This window comes from Bos indicus x Bos taurus, chromosome 7 (genome assembly GCF_003369695.1).
Source record: "Bos indicus x Bos taurus breed Angus x Brahman F1 hybrid chromosome 7, Bos_hybrid_MaternalHap_v2.0, whole genome shotgun sequence".
Classification (NCBI taxonomy): domain Eukaryota; kingdom Metazoa; phylum Chordata; class Mammalia; order Artiodactyla; family Bovidae; genus Bos; species Bos indicus x Bos taurus.
This window is the reverse complement of record NC_040082.1, coordinates 56,438,751-56,462,747: the sequence shown is the minus strand read 5'-3', so window position 1 is coordinate 56,462,747 and position 23,997 is coordinate 56,438,751. Positions and strand designations below refer to the sequence as shown.

Below are 23,997 nucleotides of genomic sequence, written 5' to 3'. Positions count from 1 at the left end.
TGTTATGCCCACTTGGAAAGAATTATTTTTATCTCTATTCTTTGCAATGCTAGCAAACAATCCTAATGGTTTTGGATGATTTAGATTTTTATTTCCAGCATAACTCCATGTATACTCAAAGACAGTATGTGGTAAGACATACTCTAAGACAATGCCACATTAATAGTAACAAAAGCTATGGCTTATTTACACTGTGTATGCATATTATTCTGTTGATTTATGGAGAGGGTATAAAAGATGAATAATATAAACTGTCTTTTATTCAAGTAGGCTGGATAGAGTGAGGAAAGATTTTTGGGTGTCTGATGTGTTCTGTATGAACTGTTTTGTTCTGATGTTAGCTTGTCTGTGACCAAATAAAGTTCGTATGTCTGTGACCAAATAAAGTAAAAAATGTTTCCCTACCAAAGTATGGTTTCATTTTAACTGGGCAACGGAAGCCTGACATAAGAAGACTGGATTCTTTGCACTAAAGCAAATGCTATAAAGTTACTAATGCTGTTAAGAGCCAGGTACTGCCAGTTAATAGAAATTAGCTGAAGTTCTAAGAAAAAATACACTCAAAATTCAGGCTCTTATTTTACTTGCCAAACTAATCATAAATTTTGACTTACATCAGTTTTCATTTATAAATTACTCTCTTCCTCTGTTTGAGTGTAGCCTATATTCTCTACATAGCTTGAAGAAATGTGTTAATTTTCCTGTGGGTGTTAAGTGAGACAGGTTCCTTGTACAGTATATTTGACAAAACAAAGGGTATTGGACACATGGTAGAACACATGTTTTTGAGAAGGAATTATCATTGTTAAATGTGTAAGTCAAAATTGATATGGTTAAATTAAAATGATTAGGTTAAATGAGATTAGGTCAAAGGCTTGACATAGGATGCTCAACACTGGCTCATTTAATCTAGTTAGGAGCTTCATATTAATAATTTCTCAGTAACGTTTAAGAGCATGGACTCTGGAGCCAGATGTCCAGTATTTAAAAACAAACAAACAAAAGACAGACCTAAAAAATCCTGCTTAACCACTTGCAAGCTTTGTAACCTAGGTAAGTTGTTTAAGCCACAGTTGTCTCATATAAATACAGTGAGCTTATAAGAGGTCTATAGTAGCACTTTATAGAGTTTCTAAGTTTAAATGAGGTAATATATTGAAACATGATCCCTGGTGTAAAGTAAGTGCTCAGTTAATATAAAACACAAATTTAAAAACAGAAAAGCAACCCCAGTTCCCTTGGAATTTGTAGACTAGAGCCATATTCTCTGACGTGGTAAACAGCCTCATTACAAAGATTTTTCATTCAGATTTCAATAAAATGGGTTAGCAGCTATGAATCAGGTGTTTAAACTCTGAGCTTGTTCCCTTTTTATGAAATGGAGTTATGTTCCTTAGCATTTGTTTTTATTTCATTTGTTTATTGGGTAGGTGAGGATTAACTGCTATATGTGAAAGTATTCTACAAATGTAAGGCTAATACTTGAAATGAAGAGTAAAGCAATAATATGTATACATACTAGTAAGACACTGGGAAGGGAGGCTTCTTACATACTTTTGCAAATGACTGAAGGTAGGAATAGTAATTTTCTTGTTCATATTTGAACTTCAATATTTATCATAGAGTGGGTACACAGCAAATACTTGGTACACATATGACAGGTAAGATAGACTTGGTTTTGACATTGTAATGCCTTTTCCTTAGGGGTGGAGGTCACATGTAGAGAGAAGAGTATTTATAGGGAAGTTTGTCGGCTCATCCAGTTTACGGATATGATTGGACACATTATGCTTTTGGAAATACCGTAAGTTGTACAGAATAACTGCTTTACCATTTGACCCCTCTTGCCTTTACTGTCTATAATATGCAGTATTGCTGTGTTCACCGCATGTTTACGTCCTTTTTTGGAGAAAGAATTGATGTTAATTTAAGTAAGGTAAGAATCTTGATGAGCTAATCAGTTTGTTTACATAAAATAGCATTTTCATGGTAAAGACTGTTAGGTTTGGAAAAGGCTTGAATGAGTTTTTCCTTCCCTTAGTACCCTTTGCAGTAGTTGGCACATGACCGTTTGAGGCACAGATGGGACAGTTCTTGGGTCTTTGGTGCCAGGGTTAAGCTCATTTTGAATTTATGCCGTATTAGCATGTAAACCTGCCACATTGACATTTAAATGTCCTCTTTAGCAGTGTAAGCTCCCTGAAGTGATAACTCTAACTTCGATAGAAGAGGGAAGAAAAGCAGCAGGAAAAGTGAAACTGCATGAGTTCTACAAAAGCATGTTGGAGTCATATAATGAAAAAGCAGATTTTTTTTTTATTATGATGTTTCTCCATATTTGGCATTGCTGTAAATGGCTAACTAACATTTACTGCCAATTCAGTACAAATGTGTGGTTTGGTAATACCAGAACAGCAAATTTAAATGAAAAATAAAAGTTAAACATTTCCACACAAGATTTTACAGTCTGACATTTCACTGCGTAGGTAAAAAGACACTTTTTTTTAAACTACATATTATTATTCAGCATGAATAAAAAACTACAACTTTTATTTTTTAAACAGGAGTCACTGGTTTTAATTTTTACACATTTTAAAATTACTGTGATAAAAAATAATGAAAAAGCTTCTTAATAATGCCATACACAGTATAATATAGATTTGTCCCCATTATATAGCATTTAATATACAAAATAGAATATTGACACACTTGAATCTATATGTAGTTAAGCAAGTTATTTGAGGAGGGTATTTTCATACAGCCTTTCGTCAGAAAATAAAATCCTTCTTTCAGGCATTTGCTAGAGAGAAGCTAATCCTTTCCCAAAAACCGGGTCACTAATCCTTGGTGGACCAGGCTGACTGACCATAGTCTGGAAAACGATAAACTTCCATTCCAAGTGGTTAACATGTCCTCCTTCCACTCTTAGTTTCTCTTCTAATTCTCAAACCAGGCACAGAAAAACACATTCATATACAGCTGCAGTCCTTTCAGTGATCTAGCAAGATCAAAATCTTACTGAGGGCTGTCTGTCACAGTTCTTAACTTTTGACAGATCAAAGTATAATAATGATGTCCATTCCATGGTGATGTAGTTTTAGGATATTTAACAGAGAACTAAAACGATAAGACTTAATGATAACTGGTTGTATTGGTGGATATGTAAAATTGGAGTTGCTCATTCTCCCATTCCTCAATTCTGAAGTGAGCCTGGCTTTCCTTTATATATGTATCCAGAGCTCATCCTATGCTAAATACAAAGTTCTTCATAGACACTAATCATATGTTTTCCTTTTGCTGTGTTATTTTTTTTTCCCCCAGGAGAAGGCAGGTGCACTTTTAGGTTCCCCTCACATAGTTTTAGACAATTGGGTATAAATATATATCCCCAAAACACTTGTCTTGTATCCTATAGCAAGACCTAAAAACACAGAGAGGGTCCCTTTTCCCACCAGTAATTAAAAATACTTTTCAGGATTTGTTGTGACTCATCTATGCATGTCACCTGTCACTAAAGTTACTATACACTTATAGTTTGGGATGGCAACATACCAAATATATAGAAAATGAAGCTCCTTTCAGATAGCACCATAGCTTTCTTCACTTAAGTCCATAATTACACTCACACACAATTAAGGTAAATTTCTTCTTTCCTACATTTTCTAAAAGGTCACGGCTTCTTTTTCCATTTAATGTACAGCTTCCTATAGTTTCATGAATGTCAGTCCATTTCCTTTTAACAACAAAGTGCACTTGTCTTTATTCATTGAGCTCGATTTTTTGGGAGCCAAGGTTGTTGGGGCTAAAAATTAAGATTAATGTGTGGTACGCCTTCTGATTTTAACCAGATAATACTCTATAAATGATTAATAATTTATCTTTCAGAAGCTCTTTTTGAAACTTAACACTATCACTGATAATATTCAAGCAGTATTTCTTAGGCACCAAAAATTTCACATCCAGCTGGGTTACAAATCATTTTAAAATACTTTGAGATCAATTTAAAGAATTACAAAAGGAGTATTCCCTTTTTAGAGAGCATTCAAAAAGCAAATGATTACATTTTTATTAAATAACCTCCAAATACTGAAAAATAACAACATTCAAAAAGCATTCAAAGAAAACATAAACATGTCCTCATTTTATTAGGAAATGAACTCTTATAGTATAGAAAGGAATTAGTGTATTATTGGCAGCCTATGAGATTCTGCACTATTTACATATTGCTGGTACCTCTATGCATATTATTGCCAAACTGTTAAACTGTTGGGGAGGCTGAATGTGATGGTGCCTGTAAGTGTGTAAGCACCACCTTTCTGTCCTGTTAACACACTTTAGCGCAAGGGGAGATTTAGTAAACTAAACCTGTGCAGACAGACGCACTGTTGGAATGAAGAGGGTGGTCATTCTGGGAGGCAGAGGATTACTTCCTCTCCAATCTGAATGGGAGAGAGCCTCAGTAACCTTCATGGTGCACAGGGCCAGTCTCCAATTCTCTCTTCCTCTAGAGCAAACCTGTTTGGTTTCTGAGACCATTGCTGCCTGTATGAATGCTTGCACACGTTATAAATCATATAGGTTATCCATCAACATTTCTTTGACCCCTACAAAAAATATATAACATGTCATGATAAAACAATCTCATCTAAAAATCATTCTTATTTTACACTATACAAGCTATTTTACAATCATTTTAATAAATTGCATGTAAAGCTGCAGTAGCCCTTCCCTTCCCAGATTAGTGAATACCAATATGATATATATCTGAAACTATAACTAAATATAAAAATATATTAGAAGTTTCATATTTTTAATATTAGATTTTCCATTTTCTATTACACAAATAATTTGGCCACCTTGAATAGAAATCGGATTTCTTGTGGCTTAGTAAATGTAAGTTTTGAGTTTATAGAAAGTTGGTAAGGTGCACACAGAAAGGGCTACTACAGCTTCTATCTTGTTTAAAATGATAATTCTCAACAGTGAGAAGGAGAAATTCACATGACTTTCATTAAACTCTATGGCACACATAAGGTTGTGAGGGATGTATAGTTTTATGAACATGGAAGTCTGACATACAGTTCTAAATCAGAAAAATCAGTAGCTGAGCTTTCCTGTATCCCCAGGAAAGAAAGACCAATTGGTGACAAATGGGAATGTGAAAATGGGTGTCTAGCCACTTTTGCCATATTAGAGATTTTTGGGAGGGGGTAAAGTTTAGTGGGAGGAATTACTTGGACTGGTTAAAAACACTCAATTGTGTTTCAGCTGGTTATCTGGAATTATAACTTTTAGGAAGTTTTCAAACTACAGCAGAAGGTCCTGAAAGACAGTTTACCACCTTTCTTCCCATCTAACCATTGCAGAGATAGGTAGGGCGTTAGGTACAAACAGGGCCTCTTGATAGTTTTTTTTTTTTTTTTAATTAGTCTTTCGCAATCCACGGTTTACCCAGCAGGTTACTGGACTAGGTGCTCTACACCAGTTAGGACGGTTAATTTGCACAATCTATATAATTCTCCACTGAAGCAAATATATACAAAATGTGAGCTTTTTTGACAAGAAAACTGGAGATTTGAGTCAATTTTTGTGGTCTTCTGATAGCTAACTGCCATCAGGTTAGAAGCACCGACCCATTTTCACACAGAAGATTAATGTTTAGAGTTCAATTAGGAAAGCTATGAACTAGCTGCCCATCTTAAACAGCTGTACAATAACTTGAATACAAAAATTATGTAAGAAAAAATGAGCAAGCGTAGTTCACTGAATATAAAGGAAATTGTTAAAACCAGACAGTAATAGCTATAAAAGGCACAACTTCCCTTTTCTGATATACACTTGTAAACTTTGTTTCAGGTTTCCATGCATAAATCAAAAAAATGCTATCCTAGCTAAACAGGGGAAATATACCAACAAAAAGTCTAAAAAATTTTGTCCAGCCAACTGTGAAAAGTATGAGCAGAAAGTTTATCACACAGACTTCGGGCACTGGTGGTTTAGGTGCCATCCTTCTCTGAAAGTGGAGCTTATACACCCACGTTATTGGCTCTAATTTCGGGGATCCACCAACTCTCACTTTCTACGTTGCCCATCACTGAAAAGTGACAGCTCAACTGCTTCTGTTGCCAAGTCTTGGCCCTCTTTAAACCACATGTAGTGCATATTCAAAACAAAAACAAAATCCAGACAAAAACAAAAAAGTAAAACTGCTACAGGACAGATTGATAGTTTGTACAATAAAAGCTATAAATTCAACCTTCTTTAAGGCAACCTTTCTTATTAAGGCAGTCACTTTTGATGAAACAGAAGTTTTTTGATATTTCCACTTGAATATTTTGGTATCTGATTGGTGATGATTTCAGCTAACATCTCTGGGAATTCAATACTCATAGTCTTATCCAAAAATGTTTGGAAGCAATAGTTAAGAAGATTTTCAACCACCTGCAAGAGAAGATACAGTGATGATCAGTCTTAAGAACTTAGCAGTAGAGACATCTCATGCTTGTTTTGCCCCTCCCCCCCCACACACTTTTTTTAAAATTTTTGACCTGGAATATACCAATCTGCTGGAATTGCCTGGGTAAGAAAGAAGTTTACTTAAATAAAATGAGCACTTGGTTACCAAAGACATTTTGAATTTCTTAAATTGTATATAGAATTACATGGAATTAAGTGTTTCATGATGAATTGTGATACCACAGTATATGAAGGACACATTCAAACTTACTGGATAAATTCATACAGAAACAGGGAATTATACCTTTTAAAAAAAAGTGCCATTACATTATGTACTAGTATTTTGATGTTAGATGCATATAACTAGATGAAATGGTATTTCATAATTGACTTTAGGAGAACTGTGTGCCAAACTGAACTTCACAGTCTAAAATTAAACCATGACCAAAATCAATGAGTGGGGGGACCCCAAAACTATTGCTATATAATTATATACACTAATCAGGACATACTTTATGTCTCAGGGAATTCTTTTGATACTTGGATTTTTTGTTTGACACTTACATCATGCATGGAGTCCAAGAGTTTTGTCAGTTGATAAAACCGCTGCCAGTTCTGACTGGAGTTTCCTTCCCTCTTGACAATGGCTTTTCCTAGCTCTTTGATATAGGTCATTCTAATTTCATCAAATAGTTCTTGACTCTTCAAGCCTTCCTTGGGAACTAAAAGATTAATTGTAATAAAGAATTTTCTTGTGATAACTTTTCATACATACAAATAGGACATTTATCAGTAATAGATCATTTCATGTTTTACACTGTATTTAATGCACTCTTAAAATATAAGCATTTTGAAGGATTATGAAACTATAGCCACATGAGAATATGGGATAATAGAAAATTGGAGGATGTAACTTTGGGTTTATCATGTTGTTTCTCATCTGTAAATGGATCTAGTAAACACCTTCCTCCTTAGTTCACAAAGCTAGTTTGAAGACCAAACAAATAATACACTGATTGTCATTCTGCCCTTGAGTTTAATTCTAGTAAAGACATAGATGGCTTCAACAGTAGTGTTTATTCCACCAATTACATCTTGGAATATCTGTGATATAACCAATTAGGACCTTAAAATCAGCATGCAGTACATTTTATTAATGTGTAAACATACTGAGTTGATATGATTCTAATCTAAAAACAAACTTGATTTTTTTATGTGGTTTATATGTATGCTTTACTGGGGAGCAAATATCTGCCTTTCCTTATGTATAGAAATACAGAAAATACCTCATGGATCATAAAATTAGTATAAGAGTACTCTTCAGGAAACAATACTAGGAAGAAGGACTGTGAACAGAGGATTAAGATTAATCATCGTTTCACTTGGTCTTGCAGAGATTATGACTTGTGGATACTACATTTCTTAAAGTGTGCTCCAAGGAACTCTGGTTCTGTGTTAATAATGATTAGGGGGAAAAGGAGTTGATGATCAGAATTTAGCAAAACTAGATGTTTCAATACCAAGTTAGGCAGATTTTTGGATTTCAGGACTTCTTAGAGCTATAATTATGCACTCTCCAGGGATCCCATGGACTGGGGCCTGTCAGGTTCCCCTGTCTATGGAATTCTCCAGGCAAGAGTATTGGAGTGGGTTGCTATTCCCTTCTTCAGGGGATCTTCCCCACCCAGGGATTGAACCTGGGTCTCCCACATTGCAGGCAGATTCTTTACTGTGTGAGCTACCAGGGAAGCCCACTCTCCAAGGAGGGGGAACAAATCCTTTTCCAAACGTAAACTTCATTTCTACTGACATCTTAGAAAATGCTGGAACAGAGGAAAAGCAGTGTGTTTAGGATAAGTCTTTTTAATTCTTACTTGCCAGGTGGACTTCAGTATAACCTCCCTGAGCCCTTGTTTCCTACTCCTTTCTTCCTCAGTGAGTTAAATATATTTTTAAAAATTTATTTTTTAAATTTAGATGTAATTAGTGTGTAACACTGTATTAGTTTCAAGTGTACACATGATGATTCAGTATTTGTATATACTGCAGAATGATCACCACAGCAAGTCTAGGTAACATCCATCACTATAAATTGTTTCAAAACTTTATTTCTTGTGATGAAAGTTTTAAAATTTACTGTTAGCAGTTTTCAGATATACAATATCATATTATTAACTATAGACACCATTACATCTCCATGACTGGAAGTTTGTACTCTCTAAACCCTTCACTCATTTCTCTCATCCCCCAACACCCCCACCCCCAAACACACAGACCTCTGGTATTTGTTAATTTGTACTCTGTATCCATGGGCTTTTGTTTTTAGATTACATGTACAAGTAAGATGTATGTGGTATTTGTCTTCTTTGACTGATTTCACTTAGCACAATGCCCTCAAGGTCCATCCATGTTGTTGCAAGTGGTGAAGTTTCATTTTTTTCTTATGGTTGAATAATATCTCATTGAATCATCCATCAGTGGACATTTAGGTTGTTTTCATATCTTGGCTATTATAAATTATTCTGCAGTGAACGTGAGGGTGCACGTATCTTTTCCAGTTTATTTCTTTGTATTCTACGGTTAAATACCCCGAAGTGAAATTGCTGGGTCATATAGTAATTCTATTTTTAATTTGCTAAAGAACCTCCATACTGTTTTCTGTAGTGGCTGCACCAATTTAAATCCCCTAAAGAGTGCACAGAGGTCTTCTTTTTCTCCACACCTTTGCCAATACTTTTTGTCTTTGGATGTTTTTATTAATAGTCATCCTGATTGATGTTAAGGTGGTATTTCAGTGTACTGTTGATTTGCAAGCATTTCCCAGATGACTAATAATGTAAAGCACCTTCTTATATACATATTGATTATTTGTATGTCTTTGTGAGATACCTGTTCAGGTTCTAAGCCCATTCAAAAAATCCGGATATTAGTTCTTTTGCTGTTGAGTTGTATGAATTCTTTTATTTGTAGATATTAACCTCTTATCAGATACATGATTTGCAAATACTTCCTCTCATTTGGCAGATTACCCCTTCATTTTGTTGATGGTTCCCTTTGCTGTGTAGCTGTCCAGTTTGATATAGTCTCATTTGTTTACTTTTGTTGCCTTTGCTTTTGATGTCTGAGCCAAAAAATCAACCTCAAGACTGACATCAAGGAGCTTACTGCCTATATTTTCTTCTGGGACTTTTATGATTTCAGAACATATATTCAAGTCCATATGATCCATTTTGAGTTAACTTCTGTGTATGGTGTGAGATGGTAATCCAGTTTCATTCTCTTGGATCCAGTTTTCCCAACATCTTTATTGAAAAGACGGCCCTTTTCCCATTGTATATTGTTAGTTCCTTTGTCATTAATTCATTGATAATACATATATTGTGGGTTTACTTCTTGGCTCTCAGTTGTGTTCCAATAATCTATGTGAATGGGCCTGTGCCAGTACAGTACTGTTTGGATGACTACAGCTTTGTAATATAGTTTGAAACCAAGGTGTAAGTTCAGCTTTGTTCTTTCTCAAGTTTGCTTTGGCTATTCTGGATTTTCTGTGCTTCCATACCAATTTTAGGAATATTTGTTCTATTTCTGTGACACATGCCATAGGAATTTTATAGAGATTGCACCCAACTGTTGATTACTTTGAATAGTAAGGACATTTTGACACTATTAATTCTTCTAATCCATAAGCATGGACTGTCCATTTATTTTTTGTTTTCTTCAGTTTTGTTCATCAGTGTCTTACAGTTTTCATTGTGCAAGTCTTTTGCCTCTGTGGTTAAATTTATTCCTAGGTTTTTAAATTCTTTTTGATGCAGTTGTAAATGGAATTGTTTCCTTAATTTCCCTTACTGCTAGTTTGTTTGGAATGCATTGAGACGCAACAGATTTTTGTAAATTGAATTTGTATCCTGAAACTTTATTGAATTTACTAGCTCGAACAGTATTTTTTGATGTCATCTTTAGGGTTTCTCTATATAAAATCAGATCATTTGCAAACAGAGTTTTACTTCTTAAAAATGTTTTTTTCCTAATGGTTTTACTTCCAGTTAAACAGGCAGTAATAATTAGAACACTCAGGATGTGCCGACCCCAATTGGAATTTTTACTTCTTCCTTTTTGATTTGGATGCCTTTTCTTTCTCTTACTTAATTGGTCTGGCTAGAACTTGGTTGACTAGAAGTGGCTAGAGTGGGCATCTTTGCCTCATTCCTTATTTCAGAGGAAGAGCTTTCAGCTTTTCACTATTGAGTAATGATGTTAGCTGTGGGCTTGTCATATATGGCCTTTATTATGGTCAGGTACTATACCTGGTTTATTGATATTTTCTATCATAAATGGATGTTGAATTTTGTCAATGCGTTTTCTGCACTTAGATTTGTATCCTTCATTTGGTTAATGTAGTATATCACTCTTACTGGATTTTGATTAGGATTAGACCAAAAACAACGTATGAAAATATTTTGATTCCATAAAGCAAACTTGACACCTTTAGGATATCAGTGTTAGTGCAAATGAAGGCCACTTACTCAGGAGTGTTAGACCTGTGTTCAGAGTGGGTTAATTTTTACACATTATTATATTACAGGTAATCTAGTTATTGCTGATTTTTAAAGTAATGATTTCTTATTAATAACTTTTTTCCCATGCTGGTTTTCCTCATTGTAAAAATTAGGTGAGAAACCTATTCAGTATTTATATTTAGAAGACTTTCATCCATCCCAAGTTACCACAAATATTCCTTGGGATTTTTGCTTTATGTTGTTTGGGGCCATATATTCAGAATTATTTTTCTGGTGAGTAGAATGCTTTATGTAGTGAAATCTCTAAATATAGAACTGTTTTGGGGGGGGGCTTAGTGTTTATTTTTATAGTAATATAGCTGCTTCAGATTGCTTTTGGATAAAACAGTTGTCAGCAATGGCCCCTTCCTACCTGTAGCCTGTTTTTGTAAATAAAATATCATTGGAACACAGCCACACCTGTACTCTTTAAGCATCATTCATGACCATGTTCATGTCACAAGGGGCAGAACTGAGTATCTCTGACAGAGATTGTATGTGACGCTGAAATCATTTACCATCTGGCCTTTTACAGAAAGTATGCCACGAAGGCCATATACTACACTATGCATAGTATATCCTTTTACCTCAGCTACTCAACATCCATATATATATATATATCCTATAAATAGCAGAGTTGGATTGTTTTCTTAAAACTAGTCTTGCACTTTCTGTATATTTTTATCTTGGAGCATTTAGTCCATCTACATTTAATGAAATTGCTGATATATTTGAACTTATTTGTACAATCAGTGTATTTGTTACTTCCTCCTATCATGCCTTTGTTTATGCTTCCCCTCTGCCCACAACTTTCTCTCATTTCTTTTATTCTTTTGTTTTTTTCTTACCATGTTCTCCCCCAAAGTCCTCATGGTTTGATAATGTACTTTGTATACTCTTTAAGAAATTTAAACACTCATCTTTAACTTTTCAAAGGCTCCTTTTTTCTTCTTTGCCTATATGTAATTATTGTGTAGTTCTATTTTATAACTTCCCAAAGACATTATTACTGTTATTTTACAGTTAGTTTAAATGTATCTAAATATTTGCCACTTTCTTTATTCTGTTTTCCATCAAGATACTACTTTCCCGTAGCCTAGGTATATCCCTTAATATTACTTTACTGAGGATCTGTGGTGGCAAATTCTCTTTTGACCTTCATTAAAAAAAAAAGACTGTGTATATTAGGCCTTTCAAATTTAAAGTGATTGTTTGAGATATCTACATTAATCTCTACCATGTTTGTAACTTATCTATTCATTTTTCTTATTTCCTTTTTCTGCCTTTTCTAGTCTGAGTATTCATGTGATTCTGTTTCCTCTTGGTGTATCAATTATGACTTCCTTTAAAAGTTGTTTTTAGTGGCTGCCCTAGAATTTGAAATATACATTTATAACTAATCTACATCTTCTTTCAAATAACACTTCAGTATTTTTATAGGTACTGTAGGTACCTTAAAACCTCATCAGTGGATGTTGAATCTATCATGGGTGATCTTTTTCTTTTAACGGTAAATAGTTCACTCTACTACTTTCCTGCTTGCATGATTTCTAATGAGAATTCTAATGTAATTTATATCCTTCCTTTATAAGGAATGGTAAGCTGTTTTCCCCTCTGGCCTTTTCCTTTATTGTCTTTAGTTTTCTGTAGTTTTGAGTACAATATGCCTAGGTGCAGCTTTTTTGGTATTTATCTATCTTTCTGGATATTTTCTGAGCTTCCTGGATGTGTTTTGCTGTCTGTCATTAATTTTGGAAATTTATCAGCATTTATTGCTTCAAATATTTCTTCTCTTCCTTTTCCTATCTCTCTTAACTGAGATAGGAAGGTAAAGGGGACTGGAATTGCCTATTTGCCCTTTCCCCTAGGATAGAAAGGGGATCTTCTCTGATTTTCATCATTAGAATTTGATGGGGTTTCTCAAGGTAAACCCCAGAGAACTGTGGGGGGGAACCCCTGAAGACTGGGTCTTCAGAGTTCTTATATAGTGAAGTGAAAGTCGCTCAGTCATGTCCGACTCTTTGTGACCCCATGGGCTATACAGTCCATGAAATTCTCCAGGCCAGAATACTGGAGTGGGTAGCTGTTCCCTTTTCCAGGGGATCTTCCCAACCGAGGGACTGAATCCAGGCCTCCTGCATTGTGGGTGGATTTTTTACCAGCTGAGCCACAAAGGAAGCCTAAGAAAACTGGAGTGGGTAGCCTATGCCTTCTCTAGCAGATCTTCGTGACCCAGGAATCAAACCAGGGTCTTCTGCATTGCAGGGGGATTCTTTACCAACTGAACTATCAGAGAAGCCCTGATATCAGGGTTCTTAACACTCCAGCTATTCCTTACTGGGTCTTCAGAAATACATCAAAGATACCATAAGTGTTTCTGCATTACTGGGTCCAGTAGCTTCTGTTTCCAGGAAACTGATCTTGGCTGTGGTTCTCTGTATTTGCCTGTTTCTCCAGATTTTGATGTTAGTGGTTTGTCCTGTGACCTTACTTCTCAGATGGATCTTTAAAAAAGTTATTGTCAGTTTGCCTAGCTTTTTCTTATTTGTGAGGATGGGAGCAATAACTGCAAGTTGTTTAATTGTGAGTTTAAATTGGAAATCCACTCTCTTTTTTCAGTTTTTCTCCCCCCTTAGCTTTTTAAAAAAAATTAGTTCACTTTCTTCAGTTGCTGCTGTTCTGGAAAGTTTCCAGCCATTATCTCTTTGTATAGTATCTTTTCACCTTTCATCTTGGATCTTTGATTATAAGACGACCATATGAATGGGTTACTAATGTGTTGTTAATGATCTGCTAAGCTGGTAACCACTGGTTGCAGGAAGCTTTATTCATTTACATCATTGTGCTATGAATGAATGTTATGTTTCTTATGTTATTATGATGTGAAACGAGTTGTGAAGTACTGTTTTAGACTTTCTCTCTCAATCATGCCTCTTATCTTTGTTCATACATATACACAAATGCACATTAAAAATGTATTCTGGCTAACGTCTTTAGATGTATATTTCAGTTTAAATGTCTCTACAAATATGTCTAATCTGCCTTTAGATCCATCTTTTTTTTTTTTTTCTCCCCAATTGCACTTGTCTTTAAATTTACTGAATATACTAATTTACCAGTCTTGGCAACTACCCTCTAAGAGAAAGCTAGCTTCAAGTGCAGCTCTTCTCTTCAGGTACCTGCCTGCATGTAGTGTTAAATTCTTTAAGTTCAGCATATCTTAATGGAAGGTTAGGACACTTCTAGTGTTCTGTCAGGGTAGCAGTCTAATTATATCTTAAGATACATATTTTCATCCTTCTAAGCACCGCCCCCCCCCTTTTTTTTAAACCAAAAGGTTAGTATCTTGGCATTGACCTGTACCTGGATATTATCAACCCTAATGATTGATTATCAGAACTTTCCCTGTTTACTTCAACAGTATCAAGCTCACTGCTTTAACAAGAGTACTGTTACAGGTAACCTTAAAAAATTAGCTTTTTTAAAATGGGTTGTGGAAAATTTTCTTACTTTGGAATATCACTAATATTCCTTAAGTCCCATGACATTAAACAGCAAAAATAGTATGAAAGCATTAAGGTTGATGTGTGGTTTGGAAACACTTAAATAGATATAGTCATGTAGTCATGTAAGGGGCTTCCCTGGTGGCTCAGACAGCAAAGAATCTGCCTGTAATGTGGGAGTCCCGGGTTTGATCCCTGGGTAGGAAAGATTCCCTGGAGGAGGGCATGGCAACTCACTCCAGTATTCTTGCCTGGAGAATCCCCATGGACAGAGGAGCCTGGTGGGCTACAGACCAAGGGGTCAGTAAAGAGTTGGACACAACTGAGTGATAAAGCAGTCATGTACACCATCTGTAGATTATTTAGCCACTTTGAAACCACAGTTACTAATGGAATGAAGGCTTTAAAAAATTGGAACGCTATTTATATGAAAGAGGTATTCAGCTATCAACTCCGCATCTTATAAAGTTTATAATGCCTGCTGGTTCACAGACCTTCTTTCATTAGTTGTTGAAAATGCCACATTTTTACTAATATAGACAAGATACTTGGTATTTTCCAGAAGTTTTCTAGTTTGCCTTTGCTTGCTGAAAGTAGTCTCACTGAAGTTCATATACCAATTTATGTAAACTTTCAAGATAGTGTTGTTCCTTTCTAGATAAAACACCTCTGTCCACAGTCCAGCTCCAGTGCTGCATTAACCTTCTTTAATAGTACTCAAGCTCACTTTTTGTAGGTCATCCTTTTCTTTCATAATTTCTTTCTTGTAAAGTAATTTTTATTGGGAGTATAGTTGACTCACAATATTCTTAATTTCTGCTGTACAGCAGAGTGAACCAGTTATACATGTAGCCACTCTTTTTAGATTCTTTTCCCATACAGGTAATTACAGAGTATTGAGTAGAGTTCCCTGTGCTGTATGGTATGTTATTATATTTTATATACAGTAGTGTGTATGTTTCCCAATTTATCCCTCCCACCCATCCCCCTTGGTAACCTTAGTTTATTTCCCTACAACTATGACTATTTCTGTTTTGTAAATAACTTCATTTGTGTGTAAGCAATGTTGTTGTTGTTCAGTTGCCCAATTGTTTCTCACTCTTTTTGACACCATGGATTGCAGCATGCCAGGCCTCCCTGTCCCTCATCATCTCCTGGAGTTTGCCCAAGTTCATGTACATTACATCAGTACATGTAATGTACCATCCAGCCATCTCATCTTCTGTTGCCTTCTCCTTTTGCCATGTCATCTTCTGTTGTCCCCTTCTCCTTTTGCCTTCAGTCTTTCCCACTATCAGAGTCTTTTCCAATGAACTGGCTCTTCACATCAGGTGGCCAAAGTATTGGTGCTTCAGCATCAGTGCTTCCAATGCATATTTAGGGTTGAATTCCTTTAAGATTGACTGGTTTGATTTCCTTGCTGTTCAAGGGACTCTCGAGTGTTCTCTAGCACCACAGTGTGAAAGCATCAATTCTCTGGCACTCTGCCTTCTTTAAGGTCCAACTCTTACAGTCGTACCATGACTACTGGACAGACCATAGCCTTGACTATATGGACCTTTGTCAGCAAAGTAATGTCTTTGCTTTTTAACACTGTCTAGGTTTGTCTAGCTTTCCTGCCAAGAAGCAGTTGTCTTATGATTTCATGGCTGCAGTCACCATCCACAGTGATAGAAGCAGTATCACGTGATATTTGTCTTTCTCTTACTGTGTATGACAGACTCTGGGTCCATCCATGTTGCTATAGATGGCATTATTTTGTTTGTTACTTTTTTTATGACTGAGTAATATTTCATTGTATATATGTACCACATCTTATTTATCCATTTCTCTGTGGATGGACATTTAAGTTGCTTCCAGGTTGCTGGCTATTATAAACAGTGCTGCAGTGGACACTGGAGTGTTGCATGTATCTTTTGGAATTGTGGTTTTCTTTGGTTATGTGCCCAGGAGTGGAATTACTAGATCATATGGTAGTTCTCTTTTTAGTTTTGAAAGAACCTGTATACTGGGGCTTCCCAGGTGGTGCTAGTGGTAAAGAACCCACTTGTCAATGCAGGAAATATAAGAGATGCAGGTTCAATCCCTGCCTTGGGAAGATCCCTTGGAAGAGGGCATGGCAACCTACTCCAGTATTCTTGCCTGGAGAATCCCATGGACAGAGGAGTCTGGAGGGCTACAGTCTACAGGGTTGCAGAGTTGGACATGACTGAAGCAACTCAGCATGCACAACACATGCTGTTCTCCATAGTGGTTGTACCAATTGATACTCCTACCAACAGTGTAAAAGGGTTTCCTTTTCTCCACACCCTCTCCAGCATTTATTATTTCTAAATTTTGATGGCCATTCTGACTGATGTGATACCTCATTGTACTTTTGATTTGCATTTCTTTAATAATCAGTGATGTTGAGCATCTTTTCATGTGCTGTTTAGCCATTTGTATGTCTTCTTTGGAGAAATGTCTGTTTAGAGCTGCCTATCTTTTGATTTAGTTGTTTTGTTTTTGATACTGAGTTGCATGAATTGTTTGTGTACTTTGGAGATTAATCCCTTGTTCACTTCGGTTGCAAATTTTTTCTCTCATTCTGTGGGTTGTCTTTTTGTTTTATGGTTCTTTGCTGTGCAAAAGCTTTTAAATTTAGGTCCCATCCATAATTTCTTATACATAGTATAAGAAATATGTCATTGGATTTAGTGTATTATTAGTCATTGTATAACTAAAATTTTTGACTAAGTAACTGAGTTTGAGCAAGCTCCAGGAGTTGGTGATGGACAGGGAAGCCTGGTGTGCTGCAGTCCATGGGGTCACAAAGAGTCAGACACGACTGAGTGAGTGAACTGAACAGTGTTGTATAGAAAAATCATTCAAGCTGGCATGCTTTCTCTGTGTCTTCTGTAGTGGAAGTGTAAAAAGTTGTAGGAAGGAAGAAGGCTATAGATATTCCAGATCAGCAGTGACTTCCTCCTTCCTGCCATGTGGTTCATATACCTCTCCATTTCTCCATGATACTTATCTATCTTATTAATCTTAACCTTTCTAAAATTTTACATTTAAGAAAATCTAAAGTACCAGGAAATAGTAGAGGTATAATTATTTAGTGCTTTGTATACAAACAAACCTTTATTTCTAGACTTCTATGTTTTATGTTTTTGACATATTTCAGAAGTCAATTTTAGAAGAGAATAGGTGTTCCACCAACCTGAAGAGAGGAGCAGTAAGGTTTTCATACAGAGATACTCTTCGTAAGATACCTGAAGCCTGTTTAACTCAGAGGAAACATATAGCATATGTTTACATTGGTCATACATGCAGGGTAAAGCCATTCTCTGCCTGTGGAAGACAAATATCAAGTGTTTGAGTTAAACAGAAGTAATTCTTGTTCTGCAAAAAAGTACTTTTCTGTTTGATTTTGCAAAGCGTTCTATTAACTCATCTACCTATTGCAATTAACGTGAATTCCCTCTGATCTGAATTTTGGAAAGCTTTCCTTAAGTATTTAGAATTTATTCCTATAGAATCTATTATCAGTCATTCATTTAAATCAAGCTTTTATGGTAGTATTTGAATATGAGCAGTTAGACAACACAGTTTTAAATCTTACCCAGTTGAAAATCAAAGAATTTTTTTTCATAGCACTGCATTCTAAAGACAACTGTGTGTGATAATGTTTACAGTTAGGTAGAGGGTCAGAAATAAAACTTGACTCTAGGCTTTCTGATACCCAAAAATCTGCCTCTGACCAATGTTATGTGACTGAATATTCTTCCGACTAAAGGTACTACAAAATGAATTTTCAGTTAGGGTTCTCAACAGTTAACGATCACAACTACAATTTTCAAGTAGATCTCTCAAGTTTCCTAACTTTTTAAATGACACACAGAGCCTGAAACTGTGTCTCTTCATGGTTTAAAATAAGATCTGTTTTTTAATTTTTTGACAAAAAGTGACCTTGGACTTAAGAAAAAAATAAAAGGTTATCCCAATGGCATAAGGAGACAAGAATGGGAAATAGAATGCCCACTTAAAAACTATTGTTCTGTAAGCCATCCATAAAGTTGAACACTGAGAAAAAATTTCTGTAACTCCTACTTTATGTAAGAAATACCAGGTTATGCTATGATGGTTTAAATCTAAATTTGAGTACCCTCCCAAATAAATACTGAGTCAGATTAATTTTATGAAAGAAGATATGTTGGTGTTTCATAACTCTATTCACACTTTTATTCCAATTAATGACTTCAACTTTCTTTTTAGACAGTGACTATAGACATTGTCAACATGGTTTTAACTTCTAAAGTAAACATGGTCAGATTCTGAAATGAGCAGCAAGTACTTAAGAGATTCAAAGGTGTTTAAGCTTACATATAACCTACATATTTTTAATTAAATTTAATCAAAAAACTTAAATCTTCTTAAGCCATGGCACGGCAGATTGAGCAGTCCTTTTTTGGCAATGGATGGTCAAGGTGCCATCTGTCTTTGAAGTGGACACCTGAAAGTATGTGTGGAGAGCGGGCCTGGTCAAGCACATGCAGTGCCTATTAACTGAAAATTAACAGAATTAATAGAATGCAAAGAGTTTGATTGCAGTACATATTTCATATGCCTCTTGTCATATTTCTTCTAACCATGAAGCCTGGTCTTTTCTCCTTCACGTCTCACTCAGTTACACCTCCTCCAAGAAGCCACTAGTGACTCATCTGAAAAAGACCTCTGTCTAGTAAAAACTCAAAATTATTTTGATGGTTATCTGTGTCTCCCCAACTAGAGTGTAAACAGTAAAGTTAGGGAACCCTGTTTGTCTTGTTCTCTGCTAGTACGGTAGCAGGCACATACTAGGAGTGCGGTACTTGATGTTCCCTTGTAATCCGTTTTCCTCTGTTTGAAACCGCCCCTCTCTCCTCCCAGCGCTGGCTTCTTCATGCTCCTAAAACAAAGTCTATCTTATGGCTTTTAAGATGCTGCTTGACTTGGTCCCTGTCCACTTCTCTAAACTCGGAGAAAGTCCTTATTGGCTTTCTCTCAGTTCCTCACATATGCCAAGGTTGTTTGTCAGCCTTTGTAGTCATCTCTTCTGCCTGAAATGCCCTACCTCTCCTATAAGCTTGTTCTTTTGTACTATTCAGTGCTCAGATATTTAGAGAGGTCTTCTATAGTACCCCACACTATAATGTTATGGCTCTCCGAAATAAATTTGGTCATTTGTTTGGTTTTCCTCATCTGCATGTTAGCAGAGCCTTACATATTACAGCTCAAGCTCTTAAAAACAGTGACACTTGGTAAATCCTCAAATATGATTAAATGAACACTGTGCTGGGAAACTTAGCCAGCAAGTTTAACTCAGCAGTTAAGCCTCTTTTAAAATATCTAGAGCTAGTATCATCCAGTCTCCTCTAAAACAGATACGACTTGACCTTTACTGTGTCATAAGGCAAGCCCTGCTGTTTAACACCTGGCTCAAATAGATGCTTTTTTATATCTTCTACCCGTTATTTTTGTGCTTGGTACACCCAACAGTGGAAACAGCAGGTTTGCTTGCTCTTCACAGGGTATCTTTTTAGGCTATCCTCATCATTCATTTTCTTCTTTACACATCCTCTGTTCATCCATTGATGTTAATTTCTAAACTTCTTGCCACTCTGGACATAGTTTTTTTTGCCAATCAGTGGCTATATTTATTGTTTTTAAACTTTACAATGGCATCCAGTTCTGAACAGAAACTACTAATGATGGATTAACTCACATGGAGTATAGTGAGACTGTTATAACATGGTTGAAGATTTCATTAATTTTTTTTTTGGACCCCCACAGTCAACAGCCGGAGAAGGCAGTGGCACCCCACTCCAGTACTCTTGCCTGGAAAATCCCATGGATGGAGGAGCCTGGTGGGCTGCAGTCCATGGGGTCGCTAAGAGTCGGACACGACTGAGCAACTTCACTTTCATGCATTGGAGCGACTTCACTCTCTCTTTCATGCATTGGAGAAGGAAATGGCAACCCACTCCAGTGTTCTTGCCTGGAGAATCCCAGGGACGGGGGAGCCTGGTGGGCTGCCATCTATGGGGTTGCACAGAGTCAGACATGACTGAAGCAACTTAGTAGGAGCAGGATAGTCAACAGCACCCAGAGCTCACAGTTTTAAAATCTTTTTCTCACATGAATACAGATCTCCTTCTGCCCAGATCAGTGGGTATGCATATGTGAGTGTGTGTGACTTCCCTGTTTGCTATCTAATAAAGGAGATAAGCTGTGAGTGCAAAAGTAGTAATAAAAGGTAGAACGTGATAAATGCTAGGGATATACAGGAGAGAGGTTTTTACCTGGTGGTATGACCATCATGAGCTAGGGGTATGTTTGAAGAACAGATCATCTGAGGGGAAAAAGAATATGTGAAGGAGAATAACAAGAGATAAAATGAGGCCAGATTCTGGAAAGCCAGAAACCATGCTGAGTACACACTGAGTGCTCAGTGAAGACACCTGTGTGTTAAGAAGAAAAATTTAGCATGATGGAGGATACACAGGCAGCAGAAAGCTGGTTAGAAAACAAGTGCAATGGGTACGGGGAATGGGTATCTGAAATATTTCACAGGCATAGACCTAGAGGACTAGAGAAAGCTGATTTATCAAATCTTAGTGTGGTTGGTTCTCTCTCATTTTCTTTACAACTCATACACATTGAGTGAGCCTTGCCATGCAAAGAGATGCTTCTTGTCTTTGGGTCCATATCTGTCATCCCTTCATCCTAGTTGTCCTCATCTGTTCATTGTCCCTGCTGAAAGTAAGATCAACATGAATTGTATTACGCTGTTTCCTTTCTGAAATACGATTACATAAATAAAACAATGCCACAGTAAGATTCCTTTTCCCTTGCTATAGACTTTACTGACCCCAAGAGATGCTATTTAAAAAATATCCTTCAGTAGGTCCTGGTCCGTAATAATGCCACATGCAATTTGCTCTGTAGTACATTCTGGCCTGCCTTAAGCATTGATAAATTCTGCATCAAGATACTTGGTAGGTTGCCCAGTTCCAAGATAATCTGGTAGGACTGATTCAGTCCTGAAGGAATATGAATAACAAATAACTTACTCATTAATAATCAGATCAGGAGCAAAACACAGCATATTTGCACATGATTGTCTGTATGATCTCCACCCCAAGGCAAATGCCATGAGGAACATCCATGAATATTGCAGTAGAGTCATTTGGTCATCCAGATGTAAGTTCCTGAATCCTGAATTAAGAGGAATAAAAGGTATGAGGAAGCACTCTAGTTGCCAAAGAGAAGATCCTCTCTCTGGGAACTGCCAGTTTTGGAAGATGCTAATAGAAGAAATGAAGTGTTAAGTGGACACAGTTCTCCTTTGTCATTTGACATGTAAGACCAAAGCTCTCAATAATTTTTTAATAGTATTCAATGTTAGAAAAAAGAGTAGCCAGTTTTTGTCACCTTTTGCTTATTTGAGTAAATATGGACTAAAGACTAAAATGCTATATTAAAAAGTAAAACAGAAAGCCAAGAATCCTGGCAGACATTACTCATTCAGTGGATTTAAGTTAAAAAAATGCTCCTGATATTTATACCTCTCTACCTCACGGACGGAGGAGCTAAGAGTCGGACACGACTGAGTGACTTCACTTCACCCCTTGACTAAGTAGGGATGACAGGAAACCATGGGACCAAGGTGATACAGAGCCAGAGTGTTTTATGTAAAACATTCTAAGGTTTACACCTTAGTGCTCTTATCTTTTGCATCTTACCTGGTATTGCCTTTGCCCATTTCACGGCTGCAATCACCTGCCGCCCACCTAACATGTTGAGTGCGGTCATGATCCGCCAAGTTGAATCTGGAATAGAGCTGTCATATCCTGCATATAACACCTCGGGTTCAATGACTTCCAGCAGTGACACCAGCGTAGGTGTGAGTTGTGGTAATGTTGCAGGAACTATTGTTTTGTTAGCAGGATTTTCAGATGTTTCTTGCGAGACTCCTGTAGTGGCCTGCTGAATTCCTTTTATCTTTTTCTTTGTTTTTCGAGCTGTGGGTATATTAAAAAAAATACATAGAAATCAGCTGTAATGGGAAAGTTTGGAGAGCGTGGTTTATTCAAGAGGTATTTCAGTTGCTGAAACTAATTTGAAAAAGAAATCTTTTATGTAGCAGTTATGATAAAGTGACACGAAAGAAGAGAAAAACAGTTTTTCCTGAAAGCAAAGAATCAAGAGGAACCCGTTCATTTAATTTCCTCTACAAACAAGACAGTTACTTCTTCATTACAGTTAAATGTCTTACTATGTTAAAACAATATAAACATATCACTTACATATTCTTCCATTAAAGTAATTTCTGTCTCAATTTCACTCCAAAGTAAAAATTTCATTAGTTATACAAGGCAAATTACTATCAACTGAAAGAATTTAAGTTTGTAATACCAGTAACTGTGGTGGCTTAGGGTTAATCTAAATTGTGGGTGTAATGAAGAGAGTGATACTGTTTATCGTCTTGCACAAAGTCCCCTTCTTATCAAGATAGTAAGAAGATCTTGCACAGGAGATCATGCATGCAGAAAGGTCCCCATTTCACCTTTATATTATGTATACTATACTATATGGGATTTAAAATCTTTGTGGCCATTCAGAGAAAATATATAAATTACCACTGGGTATAATTTCTTTTATAAGAGATTAACTGATAACTCTATAAGCCTAAAGTATCTATTTTCATATCATATATAAAGTAACTTTTATTTTTGACTTAGTTTGGAAAAGTATAATTGAATTAAAACATGGATTCCGTAGATTTTTTTAGCAGACATATTCATATTCTTGAATTTACTTGTTCCAGTGACAAATGAAAATATTATTCTTTTCTGGTTATATGTGGGGCCAAAGCAAGCAAATTACAGTATTCTTAAAGAGAAATTACTCAGAACTCCAAGGAAGGACAAGGAATGCAAGTTGTATGAAAGCAGAAGTGTATCTGTCTCAGTTATCAGGTATGCAGACCATTGTGTTAAGGAAAAGTAAATGATAGTCACATTTAAAAATAATTATTATATATTTTGTCCCTAAAATGACAAAGTACATAGTTTGTGGAGGACAGATGTAGGGGCAAGAACTATGTATATCCATGTGCAGTGTTGGGGGTAAAAAAAAAAAAAAAAACCCTGTCGTTTGGTTGGGTAGAATGGTCCCATTTCTTACTGTGCTCTGTGCTCAAACATTTAAGAATTTTCCGTTACTGTTTCAAAACAGAGAAATACAATCATGACAGACATGCTCTAATTTATTTTACCATGCTCTATTGAAGACACAGTATGGTGCAGTAGAGAGCATAAATATGAAACCAACATGTTGGAATATAATCCTGGCTCTGCCACTGAGTAGCTGGGTATCTGTGCCCTATTCTCTGGGCCTTTGTTTCCTCTTCTATAAAATGAGGATAATGTCAGTACCTACCTCATAGGATCTGT

At 36.2% G+C, this 23,997-nt stretch overlaps 1 protein-coding gene across 7 annotated transcripts in view; it reads right to left on the bottom strand.

Moving 5' to 3' along the window:
• Window positions 1-2,293: 2,293 nt before the first annotated feature.
• Window positions 2,294-23,997, bottom strand: part of NR3C1 (nuclear receptor subfamily 3 group C member 1) — a 119,891-nt gene continuing 98,187 nt past the window's right edge. For all 7 annotated transcript variants that reach the window (XM_027546093.1, XM_027546097.1, XM_027546092.1 and 4 more), the window contains exons 5-9: window positions 22,285-22,563; window positions 21,613-21,757; window positions 17,721-17,851; window positions 7,021-7,178; window positions 2,294-6,441 (exon numbers count right to left, since the gene is read on the bottom strand). In XM_027546093.1, the coding sequence (XP_027401894.1) occupies window positions 6,289-6,441; window positions 7,021-7,178; window positions 17,721-17,851; window positions 21,613-21,757; window positions 22,285-22,563 (866 nt within the window). In that variant the 3' untranslated portion in view covers window positions 2,294-6,288. The remainder of the gene's footprint in view (window positions 6,442-7,020; window positions 7,179-17,720; window positions 17,852-21,612; window positions 21,758-22,284; window positions 22,564-23,997) is intronic.